Source organism: Genypterus blacodes, unplaced genomic scaffold (assembly GCF_046128005.1).
Source record: "Genypterus blacodes isolate CSIRO-AG114 ecotype Tasmania unplaced genomic scaffold, CSIRO-AGI_Gbla_v1 ptg000037l_1, whole genome shotgun sequence".
Lineage (NCBI taxonomy): Eukaryota > Metazoa > Chordata > Actinopteri > Ophidiiformes > Ophidiidae > Genypterus > Genypterus blacodes.
In genome coordinates, this window is record NW_027466850.1 from 999937 (window position 1) to 1019494 (window position 19558).

General features: G+C 43.4%; 1 protein-coding gene across 3 annotated transcripts; it reads left to right on the top strand.

The window, feature by feature from the left end:
* The first annotated feature begins 1252 nt into the window (after positions 1-1252).
* LOC142996255 (inositol hexakisphosphate kinase 2-like) lies at positions 1253-19244 on the top strand. Of its 3 annotated transcripts, none has more exons than XM_076147177.1 (5): positions 1253-2493; positions 4475-4706; positions 4812-4969; positions 17490-17665; positions 17775-19244. In XM_076147177.1, the coding sequence occupies exons 1-5, from the start codon at positions 2280-2282 to the stop codon at positions 18318-18320; spliced, it is 1326 nt and encodes a 441-aa protein (XP_076003292.1). In that variant the 5' UTR covers positions 1253-2279; the 3' UTR covers positions 18321-19244. The 3 variants fall into 3 exon arrangements, with proteins under 3 accessions (XP_076003292.1, XP_076003291.1, XP_076003294.1); XM_076147176.1 differs by lacking the exons at positions 17490-17665; positions 17775-19244 and adding exons at positions 5160-5335; positions 5436-7263 and having other exon boundaries at positions 1877-2493; XM_076147179.1 differs by lacking the exons at positions 1253-2493; positions 4475-4706; positions 4812-4969 and adding exons at positions 15710-16085; positions 16968-17154; positions 17249-17394.
* The last annotated feature ends 314 nt before the right edge of the window (positions 19245-19558 follow it).

A 19558-nucleotide genomic window follows, 5' to 3' on the forward strand; every position in this document is an offset into this window, starting at 1 on the left:
GGCTGGTTAAATGGGTCAAACTGCAGACAGATGAGTGATGGAATAAGCGTTAATTGACTCCTTTACTGAAAAAGCTTGTTTTGGGGATACACTTACAAATGCTGTATGACCCAGATCTCTCCTGCCACCAGTCTTCTTTGCCACAGTAGAGGCATCAGCAGCTTGCCAGCGACCATTGGCTCAGTAAGTACTTAAAATAGGTCAAGCAAGACACGGCCAGATCGAGCAACACAAGCGCCGCTCTGCACCAGTACCAGGTCTTGGGTACTGTAATTAAAAGTAATATTGCTGTGCCATTTAATATCAATATTTAGTTTCTGGAGGATTTAGTGACCAGTGCAGTGTCATGGATGTATGCATTCTCTGATGACTGCCTTGTAGGCCAAGTATTATACAACATGGAGGTTGTTTGAAGTTGGATCACAGCCCTATGACATAGCCTGGGCCTTTTGTCTAGGAGCACCGGACCGTAAGATGTGAAGTGAAGCCCTGTTAGGCTGCCACAACACTGAAACATCCATCAGAGCGGAGTGATAGGCTAGAAGGAAGAAAACTCTCACATGGCATGCGAGTCACTCTGGCATGGTTTTCTTTCCAGAAAGACGAGCTAACGAGATTGGGTAACCATTGACCTGAAGGAAACCCTGGGAAATCCTGTAAGCACCTCTTAACACACATGCACAGGCATCGCTCTCTGAACATGCTTCTCTTTTGGTCTGATACCATTTCTATATATACAACCCTAATAGAAATTAGTGTTTCTGTCCTCCAATAATGAATGAATTTCCAAACTATAACAAAAACAAGACCCTCCACACTCAGGTAATAGTGTCCTCGATTTATCCACTTAAACTATCTGACAATACAAAACCTATAGCTTATAATTGTTGATGACCACTGCATATACAATACACATGTAAGTAATTATTTGATGGTACAAAAGCAGATTATTGTCCAGCGCAAAACAGAATGTGGGCACTGTTCTCTCAGTCCAAATAGAACTTACTTACCGTTAATGTTACTATGGACTGCTCTACGACATGAAAGTGAAGAGACACAGGAAATGGCAACCACTTCCTGACATGATGACAGAGTGACAGACTACCACGCTTAAGCATTGTTTTGTTTACACTAAAATGGCATGTTGGGACATGTCTTGCTTCCTCTTTAGCATGAATGTGTGTGACTTCTTTGGTAAACCTGGCAAACCGTGTGTGACGTGCCTGACAAGACAAGGTAACTTTCCTCAAAATTGTTTGATTAGAAAACATAAAATTAGAAGCTCAACATCTTAAATAAACAGAAAAGATGTCTTCGAACTTACAAAATTATGTCATCCAAGAAACCAAATTATGTCAGTGATGTCATCCACATCTACACAGTTACAATGATGCCTTACCAATCACCCAGGTCTCTGGCCCTTATGCGACATTTATTTAAACACCTTATTGCCAACTAGAGATTCGACACAAGTCAATTCAACAATTCAACATCTTATAGAGCAGTGAAACACACCTACATCTGATATCTCATCTTCTCAAGTGAAACTCCAGCGATAAGGGAAAACAAAACAGCAAGTATCAACAGATTCACTTTCCTTCTTGCACTCAATCTAAGTATTCTGCTGCATGTTCTTTTCTTAATAATTTGAAACCTTATTTGTATGATTGTTTATGGGAGAAAACCTCACAGGTTGTGTTTTTGTCTGTAGTATTTTTCCTGTCCTCCCCTCCCCCCTGTTTTCTCTCCTTCCTCTTTGTTTGCTTGATCCGCTTGATCCTGTCCTAGGTGCCGAGTCTCCTCCCAGCGACAGCTGCAGCTTTCTGATTGGTCGGTTCTGTGTGCGGGGCGGGTCTTGTGGGCTCGCTCTGCTGGTTTTGTCGCTTGAGGACCGACGCATACGTCAGTTTCAGTAACAGCAAGCAACGAGAACGAAGGAAAAACGTTCGCCCCGCTAACGTTTTCTACATTGATTAAACCGCAAAATACCTTTTTTTATTACACGTACACACAGCGGGATATCTTACAGCCCAAATGAAGACTTAACTAATCGTTCCTTGGTCGAGGAAATCAGAAGGAATTACGGATTTTCTTTCTGTTTTTCTCCTTCCTGTCCTGCCCTTTGTTTTTTAACGGCTGCGCGTGAGCAAGCGACCGCCAGCGCCCCCTGCGAGCCAGGAAGGAAGAGTCACAGGATAGGGAGCCAAACGAGCGGCCGTGCTTCTCTCCTCCCTTTCGAAGAGGGTCCCACCAGCTCAGCTGTCCGATGCGGAGTGAGGATGAGTCCCGCTCTGGAAGCCCTCATGCAGGCAGATGGAACTCCTTACCCCGGAAAAGGGGTAATGCTTGAGCCCTTCGTGCACCAGGTGGGAGGCCATTCTTGCGTGCTGCGATTCGGGGAGCAAACCATCTGCAAGCCCCTCATCCCCCGCGAGCACCAGTTCTACAAGAGCCTCCCCTCCGAGATGAGGAAGTTCACCCCTCAGTATAAAGGTAAGAACATCAGCTATTATCTGCAAGACCCCTTAACCTGTTTGTCACTTAAACGTGCCTCAGAAGTAATTTTTAAAAATCAATTGTGTTTTTTCTGATGCCATTTTCAACTATCGTTGAACCTAAATGGATGAGTTAGCTGACGTATGGTAGATTGGATTGTCCATTGTGATTGGATCACTGGCCTCGGCTCTCTGCCTAATTGTGTTCCGATAGCGAATAGGGAGTTATGTTCTTGTTCCATATGGCCTCATGAAATCACTCATGTGTGTAGGAGGAGGACGTTAAGTAGCTTCCAGCTGATGGCCTGCCAAGAGCAGCAGGAGCCAAAGGTCTGGGGTTCCCTGTCCAGCTCTTAAGATGGCCATGGTTTAAGGACAGGGTAGAGTTTTGCGGGGATCGAAAATAAATGTGGCACTACCAGGGGGACAGAGGCATAGATGTAGATACAAGTGCATGTTATCGCCTGCACACACCCGCACACCGACCCTAGGAAACATCATGTTCTTTATTGTGTCTACAGTCTCACATGCTCACCCACATACAGACGTCAGTAGTGAGGCCTCTGTGACTGAGGTAAGAGGCACATGCTTGGTATTTGACTCCTGGTAATGCAGAGTAGGGCTATAAACAGACTTGGATAAGGAGGTAGATTGGGAGAGCCAATAGTAGACGACTCCTGGTGCAACAGAATTCCCCCCACTAGTGACATCCTGCCAAAAAGAGATACTTCCACAGAGTCATTTCTGGCATTTACTGAACTTGAACGCTATGGTGATCCCTATCAAGCCTCACAGTGGCTCATAAAAGCGGAAATCCACACTCATGCACTTAATCTACACAATGTTGTGGTTGTTTACTTGCGAGGTGAATCAAGGTAAAAGAAGTATTTACAGTCCTGTAGCCAATATGTCTTAACTTAAGAGAGGCTTTAGATGTGGATTACAAGGAAGGATTCTCCTGATGTGACCTGTGTTCAGTGTAAACACTGATGGTGGAATGGGGGGTTTTATATGCGGGCAAAGGCCTGAAAGCAAGATTATTAAATCAGAATCTGCCTGAAATAATTGAGCCACTTGAAACGTTTTACATTAGAACCAAACCCCCGCTGGTACATTCTCCTCACATAGTGACTATTGGACTGTAAAGATTGAATTGATGCATCTTGTAAACCAGTGACTCAGAAGTTCCCACACTCGGCGAGATGGTGTGATGACTTTGCAGCTGGCAGGGCAGGCATGGGGGGAGGGGCTTTCTGCAGGATAGTGATGTCACCGCACAAGATATAAGCCAGGCTTCTAAGTGAGGAAGAGACGTGGGTGCTGGGTCTGTAGGCCCGCCTTTTAACGTGCAAGAACACCATGCTTCCTTTTTGAAGACCTTGCTCTGACCGTGTGGTGTCTCACAGGCTGTATATGCAGCACTTTGATCTGAAGCGTAATGTGGAATCTGAATGGGATGCTGTCTGCTGCCACGACACCTCTTGTGTTTCTTCCTCTGCCTTTGCTTTGTCTGTCAGGTTATTCTCAGTGTCCCCCCCCCCCCTGCAGAATCATGCACAGGTCCTTCTAGGGACTTTTACGAGGGCTTTGGGAGGTCACTTAGGTTCGTGTTTGTAGTGGTTGTCATAAATTACCTTTTAGCGCTTGGTAACCAGTTTACAGTGTTTATCCTTCAGACTGTTGTGTAATCATTCTATAGTCTAAATGATCCATTCCCTTTCATTCTATACAGTATGTAGGCGCCATACAGCATGTGGTGGTGTTCATTATTGTTTGTGGATTTGGAACAATTGAACTTTGCTTAGTACTTTGTGTAATTAGCTGACGGCGTGAAACACTGTATTGTGTTCAGCTGTTTCTTAAAGGTGTCTACGTTCTCCTCTTCATGTGTGAAATGCTCCATTTCCTAACTTCTTCCTTTTTGATAAAGTGTAGAACTAACAATCCTTCTGTGTCCCCCCCTTCTCACCCTCTCTCAGGTGTGGTATCGGTCAGTTTTGAGGAGGATGAGGAAGGGCACCTGTGTCTCATCGCCTACCCCCTCCACAGCGAAGCAGGGGACCTGGAAAACAAAGACCCTTCAGCAGACTGCGAGCCCAAGAGCAAGATGCTGAAGTGGAGCAACAAGAAGCAGTCGCACCTGCTTCTGGAGAATGACAACTATAGCAAAGACAGAAGCTGGCAGATCCGTAAAGAAGACAAGATCATGAGGTGAGGACTGCCTAGCTGTTAAATGTATATCATAGACTCCCAGAGTCACCATGAGTATGTTCTAGAATGCCCAAACTGACCTTGATCTTCTTTTCGTGTCTGCAGTTACAGTCGTGAAGATGTGCAGCAGGCAGAGGTTCTCTATTACAGCCTGGAGAAAGGAAACATGGTACCTCAGATCAAACACAACCCCTGGAGTCTCAAATGTCATCAGCAGCACTTACAGAGGATGAAGGAGAATTCAAAGCACCGTAATCAATACAGTATCCTTTTTCTGAATGGAACAGTGTTACTAGATCTCTTAAGTGTGCAATCCAATGCACAAATGGAGATCTGTGTGGAAACCATGAAAGTTGAGCAAGTGGTGTTTCCCGTCTAGAGAAACTACGGCAGGTGTTTGTTTATACTGTAGTCCTTTGTCCTTATATGATCCTTGACCCTATACTACCCTAGAATTCATCCTATTGGAGAATCTGACATGGCGATATGCAGTACCCTGTGTGTTAGACCTGAAGATGGGAACACGGCAACATGGGGATGATGCATCAGAGGAGAAGAAAGCCAATCAGATTCGTAAATGCCAACAAAGCACATCTGCCTCTATTGGAGTTCGACTTTGTGGCATGCAGGTAGAGTCTATATTCCAATATGATTACATCTCTTCAGCACAGATGTGATAGTTGCATTTGTGGAGCTGTATTCTCATGTTTGTGTGTGTGACCCCTGCAGGTGTACCAGTCTGACCCAGGCCAGTTGATGTTCATGAATAAGTACCAAGGCCGTAAGTTGACTCTAGCTGGCTTCAAGGAGGCCCTCTACCAGTTTTTCCACAATGGGCACTGCCTGCGCCAAGAGCTCCTGTCCCCGGTGCTACGCAGACTCCGTGAAATGCAAGCAGCCCTGGAGTCCTGCGAGTCCTACCGCTTCTACTCCAGCTCCCTGCTCATTATCTATGATGGAGAACCACCCAGAACCTCCACAAGACCTCGACACCGAGGAGGAGAAGAGGGTGATGAGGATGAGCCATCAGATGAAGAGGAGGATGAAGAAGAGGGAGGGGCCTTCGGTTTCCCCCGTTCTTCTTCAGGGGGTGGCAGTGCAGGTGGGGCTGGAGGAAGCAGTAACAGCAGCACCGGTCGTTCATCCCACAGTTTAGGAGAAGCCAGCAGCCCTGTGGTGGATGTGCGTATGATAGACTTTGCCCACACAACCTGTAGACACTATGGAGAAGACAGTGTCGTCCACGAAGGCCAGGACAGTGGCTTCATCTTTGGCCTCCAGAACCTGATCACCATTATCTCTCAGCTGGAGGATCACAGTGCTGATTGAAGCTGGACTGGAGCCAGCGTGCTCTGAAATTCAAGCCTGGGAGTAGCTCAATGAGCTGGAGTCCTGTTTGTGCAAAGGCTTCTGGGCCTTATGCCGACAAGTGGTCCCGATTCTGCTCTGCTTGGAGAGAATCTTGGACACCTCTGGGACAGGGGAGGAACCATATGGTTGTTCCTATGTTCTCCCTTACCTGCCAGGGGACAGGGCTGTCTGTGCCCTTACTTGCACTTTTCTCTGTTTCTGAGACTGATCCTTCTCTTGGTTATACATGATAGGCGTAAATGTATAATAAAGAGGTCTCTTTACGGACACAGACACAGTTTCTTTACTGTTAGTTCTCTCTAAGAGAGAAAGTGTGAGGCAGAGAACATTTAAGTTGAAGTGTAGTTCTAGGAGCTTGGTCATGGTGCTTTTTCCTGTAACATCACATGAGGGTCATGGATGAAGTTTGGATTTCCCCAACAGCACAAATATATTGATGGGGGAGCAGACGGGACAAGCTGACCTGGACAGGCTTAGTCCAATCAACAGCTTATCTAAATAGAGACATTTTGGTTTGGTTTTGGTGTCTCCTAAGACCCGCGTAATGGACACCTTTTGCGTGTCCACTTGGCACTTGGATCTGCAGCATCGGCGTTTTCTGGTGGAAGAACAGGATTATTTAGATTTAGAAGAAGGGATTTGCTTTTTTTTCAACCACTGTTCTCCCCTGTACTTTTTTGCTTGTAAATGAAAGACTTGTTCAAAGGGGATTTCAAGATGACAAAATCCCTGTTTTGTTACTGGTTGGTTTTGTCTGATTTATTCCTCTTCATTCCTGAAACTTTGACTCAAAAGAGAATTTATTGATTTAAAGACACTAGCTACAAAGACTATATAGAGACTATTTATTTGAAATGTTTGTTTAAAATAAAAATGGAAATGACTACATTCCACATTGCCACTCTCAATGTTTTGTTCTGATACCAACTTTGATTAATTTTGTTACCACAAGAGCAAATACCTCTCTTGTATACCTGTGTGCTAAGTGTCTTGGAAAATAAAGGCATTTGTATGTTGTAAGAAATATATAAGTTGTGTTCATTTGGCTGTGTGGCTGTGTGTGTGTGTGTGTGTGTGTGTGGAACATAGTTGTTCAATCTGAAACAGTTGAAATATACAACCATTCTGTAAGAAGATGCATTTGGTTTGGCGATCTTGCGTGTATTAAAATGGTTTCTATGCAGTATGAAGTAGTTAATTTCTTGGCCTGGTTGTGGTGGCGATATCGGTGGCTGCTCCAGATTTCAGCACGCAATCTGCGTCGGGATTATTCACTTAAACCATGAAAGAGCTGTACGTGGTGTAAAGCAGCAGCTCCCTTTGCACCCAGACCCTCCGCAGGGAGAGGGTTTGCCTGTTAAAGCGGCCCCTTTGGAGCCTAAATCGGATTTCCAAAACCGGAAAAACAATCTGAGTTAAGGCAGGTAAATCCACGGGAACGATTGGCTAAGCGGACAGAATGTCCTGAATGCTGTTTCCCTTTCCATCAGCTGGCACCGAAGCATCACCCAAAGGTCGGAGCAGGATTAAGCAGCTTGTTGGAGAAGAAAAACAAATTTTATGCAAAGGCTAGTTCTGACTCGGTTCATGTTGTCTCTGGGATGGGTCTGGTAATGGTGGGAAATGACATCATTGAAGGAAATGGAAGGGAAGGGAGAGATAAGCAATCAGATTAGAGTTGGAGTGGAGAATAATGATGGCATGAGATGACTTCCTCTTTTCTAAAAATAACTCCGTCCCTGCTCATCTGCTGCCTTATGGAAAAAGATTCAGATGAATATGAAGTGTTTTCTACAGCCTGAGACGGACCCAAGGTTGTTTGATTGGGGTCATTGCTGATTCCCTCATGAGCAGGCCTAGATTATAAATGCAGAGCGAAAGCAATAGTTACTTATTGCAAAGTGAAACAAAACGTTTTCATTTTACTCCTAGTGGATTCAGAGAATAAGTGAAACCGTAAAACTGATTGTGACGTGACCTGAAGTGTGTGTGTGTGTGTGTGTGTGTGTGTGTACACGTGTGTGTACGTGTGTGTGTGTGTGTGTGTGCAAGGAGACCAATAATACAAAAGGAGCTGCACAAGCATATGGTATGACAATCTTCAAAGTTCAAAGGTTCTTGAAATTCTTATCTGAATGTCTGATGTCATTTCCACTGAGCTTCTCAACCTGATGGCTTTAAAAGGCATATTGAGCACTCTGTGTGTTCGTGCATGTGCGTGTGCGTGCGTGTGTGTGTGTCAGTGTGTGTGTGTGTGCATGTGTGTGTTATATAAAAGAGTAGTCACTTCCCTGCAAAACAATTCCCAGTAAATAGGATGTGAAAGAGAGATATTTGAATTTGCATCTTACTCATTTTCCCTGCAGCAACTCACATGAGTGGATTATGACTGTATGTGTGCTGAACCTGCAGCTACGACACAGGCTTGGGTTTATACATTCTACAACAAAATTGAATCACTTCTTTAACTGTATTCACAACACTGGGTTAGGACTATAACATTGACCATGGAACATGCCACATAAGCAGAGGATGATGTCACAGACTATTATGCAACCCTTCGTGTGCAGATGAACTCTGGTCAGATCAATCAGGACTGAAACCATCTGCCGGGTCTGAGAGAGAAATGATAGTTGAAGATTAAGAGAATGAAGGCTGTAATAAAACTGGGATTGCTTGTCCTGAACCCTGACTGCTGTTGGCACTTTGTCATATCGAGCCAGTAGCTGCAGAGTGCAATGTACCCTGGTACTGTGTAAACCTAGAACCTTATCACCTCCTTAACTTTCATACCTGTCAACTTCATGTGCGTCAGCCAAAATGCGGAACTAGCTCCGTAGGTAGGTAGGTAGGTAGGTAGGTAGATAGATAGATAGATAGATAGATAGATAGATAGATAGATAGATAGATAGATAGATAGGTAGGTAGGTAGGTAGGTAGGTAGGTAGGTAGGTAGGTAGGTACACAGGTAGGTGCACAGGTAGGTAGGTAGGTACACAGGTAGGTAGATAGGTAGGTAGATAGATAGATAGATAGATAGATACATAGATAGATAGATAGATAGATAGATAGATAGATAGATAGATAGATAGATAGATAGATAGATAGATAGATAGATAGATAGATAGATAGATAGATAGATAGATAGATAGATAGATGTTGTTTGTGTGTGTATTTCAACATGTACAATCATTCTCCCTGCAGTGACCACAGTGAAGTACATGCCGGTTTAAAATACCCCAGACGAGACAGGACAGGCAGAGCGCAGTCTGAAATAATCTGGATTAAGTTTGTTGACTGCGGAACAGATTAGGACTGTGAGCTGTTTCAGGCCTGTGTTGTGGACGCTCAGTCACACCGTGTTCATCACACACTGGTACCCGTTTTGGTTCTCCATGCTTCAGCACACACACCATACAGACTCTTGACTCTAATTGCACAACCTGGAGGTGTTCTAATAATGAGAGTAATCAGAGTCTCTGGGGAGTTGTAAGGAGGTTGTTTAATTGAAAAGTTCAGAGTTGCTGTGTAACACAATCTTGTCCTTCAGTCTTTATCATCACACACACCTGCTGTATACTGTATATTTTCCCCTGGGATCATTTGCAAGTCATGTCTGCGCTTATGCTGAGAGGTCAGGACACCTTTATGCAGATTATCGAAAACAATCTCACAGAGGCCTCACTGAACACAGCTGTTTCTGTGAGATTAGCAGCAACAGACACAAAAACAGTAAACCGTCCTCACTTTACTCCTCTGGGCTTTACAAGAGCTGTTTACAATGCTTTATCTAACAAAGACACTCCATCCCTGCTTTCTCTGTAACCCCCGCATCCTCCTTTCACTCTGTATGGTAAACTGAGGCAGGGCCAAAGGTATATGGGGTGCCAGCTTTACTCTGTTTGACTTTACATCCATTTTCAAGGACAGTCCCAGAAATGCCACAGCGAATTAAAGCTGATGATCCTTCTAAGACTGCGTGAGAAAGGTCTGATGGTGGGATTGAGGGGTCTGTGATGTGTGTTTATGTAACAGGGGGTAAGATCTAGGACACAGTGTTCAGTCTGTCAGATCTCTCCAGTGGATTACGGGGACAATTAAAGGCATTTAAAGCCAAACAACCTTAAACCCTGACCTCTACTGCAGGAGATTTGTGGCACAGTTCTTGTGGTGACAAACCATGTGTAAGCAAGTTGTGAGTCACCAAGGAATCACTGGAACAATCGTGCTGGTTATCACTCAACCACCACTGTAGGTCAACTAATCCAAGGTGTCATGGAAACCAGTCGTCAGAGGCTTTACATGAGGATAAGAAAGTATGATACCGTGGCGTTGAGAGTAAAAAGTATGGACTTATAGAGACAGATAGATGTATTGTCCCATCAAAGGTATTCCAGAGAGCCATCAGACGAAAACTAGGGAAGCAGGATACGACAACCTGAGCAGGAACTGGATCACTACCATTCAGTCTCATAGTAGTCTTGTGACTCATGTGCTCCCATGCGGTTTCTTGTTTCAAGGGCCTCCTCCCCTCTGCTGAACGCCATTCAGTAGGTGATCCAAAGGGCGGGATGTAAAGTATAAACCTGTTAATGTCAGCATGAGAATGTGGTTCTGACCATCTGGATATTCCCCCTTTTCTCCTGCATGTCGCACATTTGTTGCTTTATATGGCAGTCTACTATCAAGACATGAATACTTACACACAAAGCAGCTATAATTAGAGGTGAATATGAGCCGTTTGATCTTATCATTGGAAACAGAGGAGGCTGTGTATGGAGAAAGCCAGGGGAACCAGTGAATGAATCAGGCATCTCTTTTACGTCAGAGGGTGTGACGTTGCAAGGACAATAAAGGAATCAAAGGCCAATGAAAAAAAAGCTGATGAAAGAACACTCTGTTACCCCTGTGTGTGCGCTTGACATCCAGAACCCGTCTAGCAGGACTATCAGGTCAGAAACGTAAATATACAAGGCAAATATCACGTCTGAATTCACTGTTGCATGCGATGGTGAATTTATTTATTGAACCAAAACCTCAAATCAAGAATGAAGTTATTGTAGAAGGTCTTCATCTTTTTCATTTTCCCTCTGGCACCAAGAACAGTCAGTCGTTTCATTGTGTTTCGTCTGTGCACATTTCCAATTCATCACAATTATCTCTTACATTGCTTCTTGTCTAATCTGTAGGGGTTTGAGGGTAAATATGTAGTTGTTATTGTGCATACTCTAAAACACTCAGGTTAAATAGGGCGTCCATTGTTTTCCATGCTGCATTGCCTAACAATGTGTACATTCCACTGTGTACATATAAAATGTTTACATATAGAATTGCCTTGTTTGCTGTGAGCACTTCTTCCTCTGTCTTGCTTTGATCGCAGGTACAGTATGTTCCCTGGGCTGGAACAGTCTTAAATCTAGGATCAAGGGATGAAGCAAAGCCCAGAGGCCCCTGTCTGCCTGCTGCTCTTTGAGAGATGTTCTCTGTGTCTTCTTGTACACCTGATGTTCTCCAAAGTTGAACAAGCCTGTATGTGAAATGGTGATGTAATCTTTGTCAGAAAGGTCCTCAGTAAAACCTTTGAGAGGATGCAAAGGCTTGTGTTGTTCTCATCACTCCCGTGTCTTTCAGTCCAGGAACAGCTGATAGACAAAATGATAGATGGACAATAGATAAGGCTTTTCTCTGTCCTGAATCATTTCTTAACAGGTGCTCAGGGTTTTCACTCTCCAAGGTTCCCGTTGGCCCTAATTTCAGCCCTAATTTAGCCCTAGTAAAGTTAAAGAGCTGCAATCTCCCATCTCTCTGCTCTGTCTAGTCTGTCTAATAAAAATTGTGAGATCTTGCCTGCACTCTGCCCTGGCAGCATGGGAGTCTGTGGAGTCGGGGGTACTGTTGCCAGTCCCACTGCAGAGGCCACGATGAGCCGGGCCCTCTTCTGTGCTTCACTCTTTGCTGTTCTCTTATCTCAAGCCTGTGAGAAATGTCCCACCAATGTCCTCGCCAATTCATAGCATTTTGGGAAAAAAAGCTTTTGTTATTTACTCATGTTATCAGACATGTTACCCCTGCAGAGCACACGGTACTAGTCTGTTAGAAAAAGCTGTTTTTAGACTTGCGTTCCTCTGACATGCATATGCAGCCTTCCCTTTCACCTCAGCCTTGGCACAAATCAACTGCCAATTTGATCTACAGTACAAGGACAGTGCTTGATGTTGGCTATAAATCATTTGCAATGAGTTGGATATTACATAACTACCCCCAAGCTATTTGGAGTGATAGCACATGTGGAAATCTAAGTTAGTCTTGTGTTCCATTAGGTTCATAACATCAATGCACTTACCTAAATCAGTATAATCCACCAGTCCTGTAACATATTGTTGCATATGTGTATCTTAAAGTAAGCATAGTTTGCATTGCTAAGATTTACTGACATTGGTAACATATTTAAAATTTGTTTGGGTGACCTCTGTGCCACATATGCAGCTTTATGTTGCCTTGACTGTGTGTGTGTGTGTGTGTGTGTGTGTGTGTGTGTGTGTGTGTGTGTGTGTCTCTGCCGGTGCTGAGGGTCTCTCTGGTTTGACAGATGCTCTTCTTTCTTCATTCTTCATTCTGTGCCTTTCAGCCAGTGCTTCCTTCACAAGATCAGCCTGTTGCTGCTCTCTGGTGGACACATGGATACTCCTACAATACATGGAGGAAAAGTGGAGTAGCAACATTTTCCACATTCATGCATTCACACAGTCAAGCAAGCTTTTACAGCATTTTGCAAGATGTTGCAGCTAAACTCCCTATACATTTTCCTTTTTTGTTTTAGTTTGTAATAGCAAGGTCAGTAACTCATGCATATATACAGTGGGATGCGAAAGTTTGGGCAGCCTTGTTAATTTTCATGATTTTCCTTTATAAATCATTGGTTGTTAGGATAAAAAAATTCAGTTAAATATATCATATAGTAGACAAACACAGTGATATTTGAGAAGTGAAATGAAGTTTATAGGATTTACAGAAAGTGTGCAATAATTGTTTAAACAAAATTAGGCAGGTGCATAAATTTGTGCACTGTTGTCATTTTATTGATTTCAAAAACCTTTAGAATTAATTATTGGAACTCAAAATTGGTTTGGTAAGCTCAGTGACCCTTGACCTCCATACACAGGTGAATCCAATTATGAGAAAGAGTATTTAAGGTTTAGGTGTAAGGTTATTTAAGGCAATTGTAACTTTCCCTCCTCTTTGAATCTTCTCTGAAGAGTAGCAACATGGGAGGCTCAAAACAACTCTCAAATGACCTGAAAACAAAGATTGTTCACCATCATGGTTTAGGGGAAGGATACAGAAAGCTGTCTCAGAGATTTCAGCTGTCCGTTTCCACAGTTAGGAACATATTGAGGAAATGGAAGACCACAGGCACAGTTGAAGTTAAGGCTCGAAGTGGCAGACCAAGAAAAATCTCGGATAAACAGAAGCGAAGAATGGTGAGAACAGTCAGAGTCAACCCACAGACCAGCACCAAAGACCTACAACATCATCTTGCTGCAGATTGAGTCATTGTGCATCGTTCAACTATTCGGCGCACTTTACACAAGGAGATGCTGTATGTGAGAGTGATGCAGAGGAAGCCTTTTCTCCGCCCACATCACAAACAGAGCCGCTTGAGGTATGCTAAAGCACATTTGGACAAGCCAGCTTCATTTTGGAATAAAGTGCTGTGGACTGATGAAACTAAAATTGAGTTATTTGGGCAAAACAAGGGGCTTTATGCATGGAGGAAAAAGAACACAGCATTCCAAGAAAAACACCACCTACCTACAGTAAAATTTGGTGGTGGTTCCATCATGCTGTGGGGCTGTGTGGCCAGTGCAGGGACTGGGAATCTTGTTAAAGTTGAGGGACGCATGGATTCCACTCAATATCAGCAGATTCTGGAGACCAATGTCCAGGAATCAGTGACAAAGCTAAAGCTGCGCCGGGGCTGGATCTTTCAACAAGACAACGACCCTAAACACTGCTCAAAATCTACTAAGGCATTCATGCAGAGGAACAAGTACAACGTTCTGGAATGGCCATCTCAGTCCCCAGACCTGAATATTATTGAAAATCTGTGGTGTGACTTAAAGAGAGCTGTCCATGCTCGGAAACCATCAAACCTGAATGAACTAGAGATGTTTTGTAAAGAAGAATGGTCCAAAATACCTTCAACCAGAATCCAGACTCTCATTAGCAGCTATAGGAAGCGTTTAGAGGCTGTTATTTCTGCAAAAGGAGGATCTACTAAATACTGAGTTAATTTTTTTTTGTGGTGCCCAAATTTATGCACCTGCCGAATTTTGTTTAAACAATTATTGCACACTTTCTGTAAATCCTATAAACTTCATTTCACTTCTCAAATATCACTGTGTTTGTCTCCTATATGATATATTTAACTGAATTTTTTTATCCTAACAACCAATGATTTATAAAGGAAAATCATGAAAATTAACAAGGCTGCCCAAACTTTCGCATCCCACTGTATGTATACAGTATATGTATATGCATGTAAATATACACCCACACACACACACACATACACACAAACACACACACACATGCATGCATATTTTTATCGATATAGGATGTGCCGTACATGTATACAGAATGAATACTTATGCATGGTGGTGGAAAAGGTAACCGAAAGGCTGAGTGTCAGAGGTAGAATACAAGAATTTCGAGAATTGCTCATTATCATTTGGCATCTAAACTGCTTTTTTCATTGTATGCCTCTGAGAAATTTGCTGAATTATTTTCTGGTACAAAGGTGGCTCTCTGTGCAGCACAAAACAGGAGTTGGGAACTGTTCTTTCAGTGCAAATAGAGCTTAAACCCAGAGAATATTACTATGGACTGCTCTACATCATGAAAAATCAAGGACAGACAGTCACCCGGATATAAGTATTCCTTTGTGACAGTCTAACAGACTGCCACACTTAAACATAGACCTGTGTGCTTCCACCCAACTATGTTATCAATACTTGTGGTGTTTCCAGATTCCACACCATTAGACATCCAGTACATCCCTGAGGCACGTCACTGTATAACAGGAAACTCCAGTTAATCAAGACAAATGAAACGAGGCATGCCTCTATACTTCACAATGTATTGGAACAGTGGATACAATGAAAAGAAAAGATTCCCTGATTCCTTCCATTCATCTGACCCCGGCTCAGCACACTGTAATGGACCTACAGCTTATGTTAGCACACAGCGTAATGGCAAGAGAATATTTCCATATCTTATGCTTGTGTTTATGTCTGTAGTATGTTTGTGTCTGTAGTATGTTTGTGTTTATGTCTGTAGTAAATCTGTGTTTATGTCTGTAGTAAATCTGTGTTTATGTCTGTAATAAATCTGTGTTTATGTCTGTAGTAAATCTGTGTTTATCTCTGGAGTAAATCTGTGTTTATGTCTGTAGTATGTTGGTGTTGCTGCCTGTAGTATACATCGAGTTCTCCTGTGACCCCTGTCTACTGTCCTTTCTCTTTGATAACTTGATAAACTTGCTTCTGTCCTGGGCTCTGGGTGTCCTCGCAGCTGATTGGTTGGTTTCTTGAAGCGGGGGCGGGGCTCGCTCTGCTAGTTTCGTGGACTGTAGCTTCACGCTGACGTCAGTGTGAGTACCTGAAGGCACCGGGTAGGATCTCAGTATCGGCCTAAAACGCTTTCTACACTCATAACAACTGTAAAATACCTTTTTGTTTTATTACAAGTACACACATCGGGAGATATTAAGACTTTAATTATCGCTCCTTGCTCGAGGACACCTGAAGGAAGCCCTCATGCAGGCAGATGGAACTCCTTACCCTGGAAAAGGGGTGATGCTTGAACCCTTCGTTCACCAGGTGGGAGGCCATTCCTGTGTGCTGCGATTTGGGGAGCAAACCGTCTGCAAACCCCTCATCCCCCGGGAGCACAAGTTCTACATGAGTCTCCCCCCCGAGATGAGGAAGTTCACCCCTCAGTACAAAGGTAAGAACCTCATCCAGTATCTGCATGACGTGTCGACCTGTCAGTCAGTTACAATTTGTTCATGAAGTTGCTTGTGTTTTTGCAAATAAATTTCAAACAATTTATCATACTTCTCATTTTGTACATACATACATGTCAATTTTCTGCTACACACATACACACACATACCCCAGGACAATACATCATGGTCTTTAATGTGTCCACAGTCTCATGTTTTCACCTAAACAATGATACATAGTGCACACACTGATGCAAATGTCAATCTTTAGTGATGCTGTGGAATAATAATCGCATGCAGTTAATTGAGTTGTTTAATGCAGTGTATCTTTAGATGCTAAACAATGTGGCACATTGTATTCAGATCTAGTTGTAGTAGTAGTATTTTGTCTAAACCAGCAGGGATTTATTGTTTTTCAGAGATGCTGACATGCATGCTGACAGACAGACCAGAGGGCTGAGTGGTCAGTTTAGTTGGGAGTATTTTAGTTAGGAAGGCTGAAAAGGTTTACCTGTCTCATCTGTGTGGCACCATTGAGTCCTCATGTCATATGTACGAAGAAAAGTAAATAGAATAGTGATTTGAAACAAATGTCTGGCATGCACCCTTGTGCTGCAGGCATGTCTTCAATGACTCTTTAATAATGTGGTTCTAAAGACTTTGAACCTGCTACAACATGTTAAAGGATTGCTCTCTTCACCTCTTGTTTTCCTCTGCAACCCCCATCATGTCGATATCCTTCTCCTTCTTCAAGATGTAAGTGGGCTTTTGGTTAGAACTGTTCTTAGATGTTTTGGCTGAATTACCACTACAATAAATGATGGGGCATAGAGGGCAGCACTAACAATCCTTCTCTCCGTTTCCTCCTTCTCACCGTCTCTCAGGTGAATTATCAGTCAGTTTTGAGGAGGATAAGGAAGGGAAGCTGTGCCTCATCGCCTACCCCCACCACAGCAATGCAGGGGATCTGGAAACCAACAACCCCTCAGCAGACTGTGAGCGCAAGAGACTGAAGTGGAACAAGGACAAAGACAGCTACAGCAAACATTGTAAAGAGGACAAGATCATAAGGTGATGATGCTTAACTGTTTCATGCAGAAGATAGACACATCATGAGTATGTTCTAGAAAGCCTTAACTGACATGGATCTTTGTCATCTCTGCAGTTATAGTCGTGATGTTGTACAGCAAGCAGAGGTTCTCTATTGCAGCTTGGAGAAATGCAACATGGTACCTCGGATCAAACACAACCCCTGGAGTCTCAGATGTCATGAGCAGCACTTACAGAGGATGAAGGAGAATTCAAAGCACCGTATCCTTTCTCTGAAAGAAAGTGTGCAGTCCAAAGCACAAATGATGATCTGTGTGGAAACCTTTGTCCTTACATGACCCTTGACCCTATCACAGAATTCATCCTATTGGAGAACCTGACATGGCGATATGCAGTACCCTGTGTGTTAGACCTGAAGATGGGAACACGTCGACATGGGGATGATGCATCAGAGGAAAAAATAGCCATTCAGCTTCGTAAATCACAACATAGCACATCTGCCTCTATTGGAGTTTTAATTTGTGGCATGCAGGTAGAGTCTATATTCTAATATGATCACATCTCTTCAGCACAGACGTGATGGTTGCATTTGTGGAGCTGTAGTTCTCATGTGTGTGTGTGTGTGTGTGTGACCCCTTTAGGTGTACCAGTCTGACCCAGGCCAGCCAATGTTCATGAATAAGTACCACGGCCGTAAATTGACTCTTGCTGGCTTCAAGGAGGCCCTCTACCAGTTTTTCCACAATGGGTACCGATTGCGCCGAGAGCTCCTGTCCCCGGTGCTACGCAGACTCCGTGAAATGCAAGCAGCCCTGGAGTCCTGCGAGTCCTACCGCTTCTACTCCAGCTCCCTGCTCATTATCTATGATGGAGAACCGCCCAGATCTCCCACAAGGAATAGACATAGTGAGGAAGAAGAGTGTGATGAGTGTGAGCCATCAGATGAAGGTTCTCCCCATTCTTCAGTGGAAGGAAGCAGTAACAGCAGCACCGGTCGTTCATCCCACAGTTTAGGAGAAGCCAGCAGCCATGTGGTGGATGTGCGTATGATTGACTTTGCCCACACAACCTGTAGACACTATGGAGAAGACAGTGTCGTCCACGAAGGCCAGGACAGTGGCTTCATCTTTGGCCTCCAGAACCTGATCACCATTATCTCTCAGCTGGAGGATCACAGTCCTGACTGAAGCTGGACTGGAGCCAGCGTGCTCTGAAATTCAAACCTGCGTAGCTCAATGAGCTTAAGTCCTGTTTGAACAAATGCTTATTGTCCTCGCAAGACAAAAAGGGGGGCATAAAAGTGTGATAAAGTCTTATGATATATGGATGTCTGTTTGTTTACAACCAGGGCAGATCAAGGATGCTTCCAACCAGAGACACACCAGTGTTCTGGAAATGGTGTGAGAAACTGCTGACCTGTTCACTACCTCCTGTGTTCTGGTGTGCTCTCACATTCCACTGTGGGGCACACAGAGGGTCACTTCTGGTACTTTTGTTGAATTTAACTGTGAAGTAACTGTAGATTAAAACATTTTTGTGAAAATGTGATCCTGACTCTCCTCTGCTTGGAGAGAATCTCGGACACCTCTGAGACAGGGGAGAAACCATATAGTTGTTCCTATGTTCTCCCTTACCTGCCAGGGGACAGGGCTGTCTGTGCCCTTACCTGCACTTTTCTCTGTTTCTGAGACTGATCTTTCTCTTGGTTATACATGATAGGCGTAAATGTATAATAAAGAGGTCTCTTTACGGACACAGACACAGTTTTTTTTACAGTTAGTTCCCTCTAAGAGAGAAAGGGTGTTGAAATGAAGTGTAGTGTAGTTCTCGGAGCTTGTCATGGTGCTTTTTCCTCTAACATCACATGAGGGTCATGAATGAAGTTTGTTTTTCCCCAACAGCATTAATGGGGTAACAGACTGTACAAGGTGACCTTTTTGGTGTATCCTAAGTTCCTGGTAACAGACACATTTTGCGTCCATTACGTTATTTGCAGCAGGTGTATGTGTATGTATGTATTATATACACTATATACCTCTAAATAAATATACTGATATATGATGAACGATAGCTACAAAGACAATAGACATTATTTGGTTTAAATGTTTGTTATTACAATTACTTTAGTCAGTTTCAGCTTATTTAAGAGAAAATTGTGTTTATAGAAGAACATACTGTATATAAGGGTACCAACTGCAAATACAATGCAGGTGTGTGTGTGTGTGTGTTTGCTGCAAGGACGCCAATAGTACAAAACAAGCTTTCCAAGCATATGATGACGATCTTCATTGTTCAATAGTTCTGTGTAAAGTTGCAAATACAACAACGAACAAAACGAAAATAGAGGAATGGAGGGACTGAGAGAGTTTTTCCTTACAGCTGTGTGTGTGTTTGTCAGTGTGTGTCAGTGTGTGTGCTCTGCCAT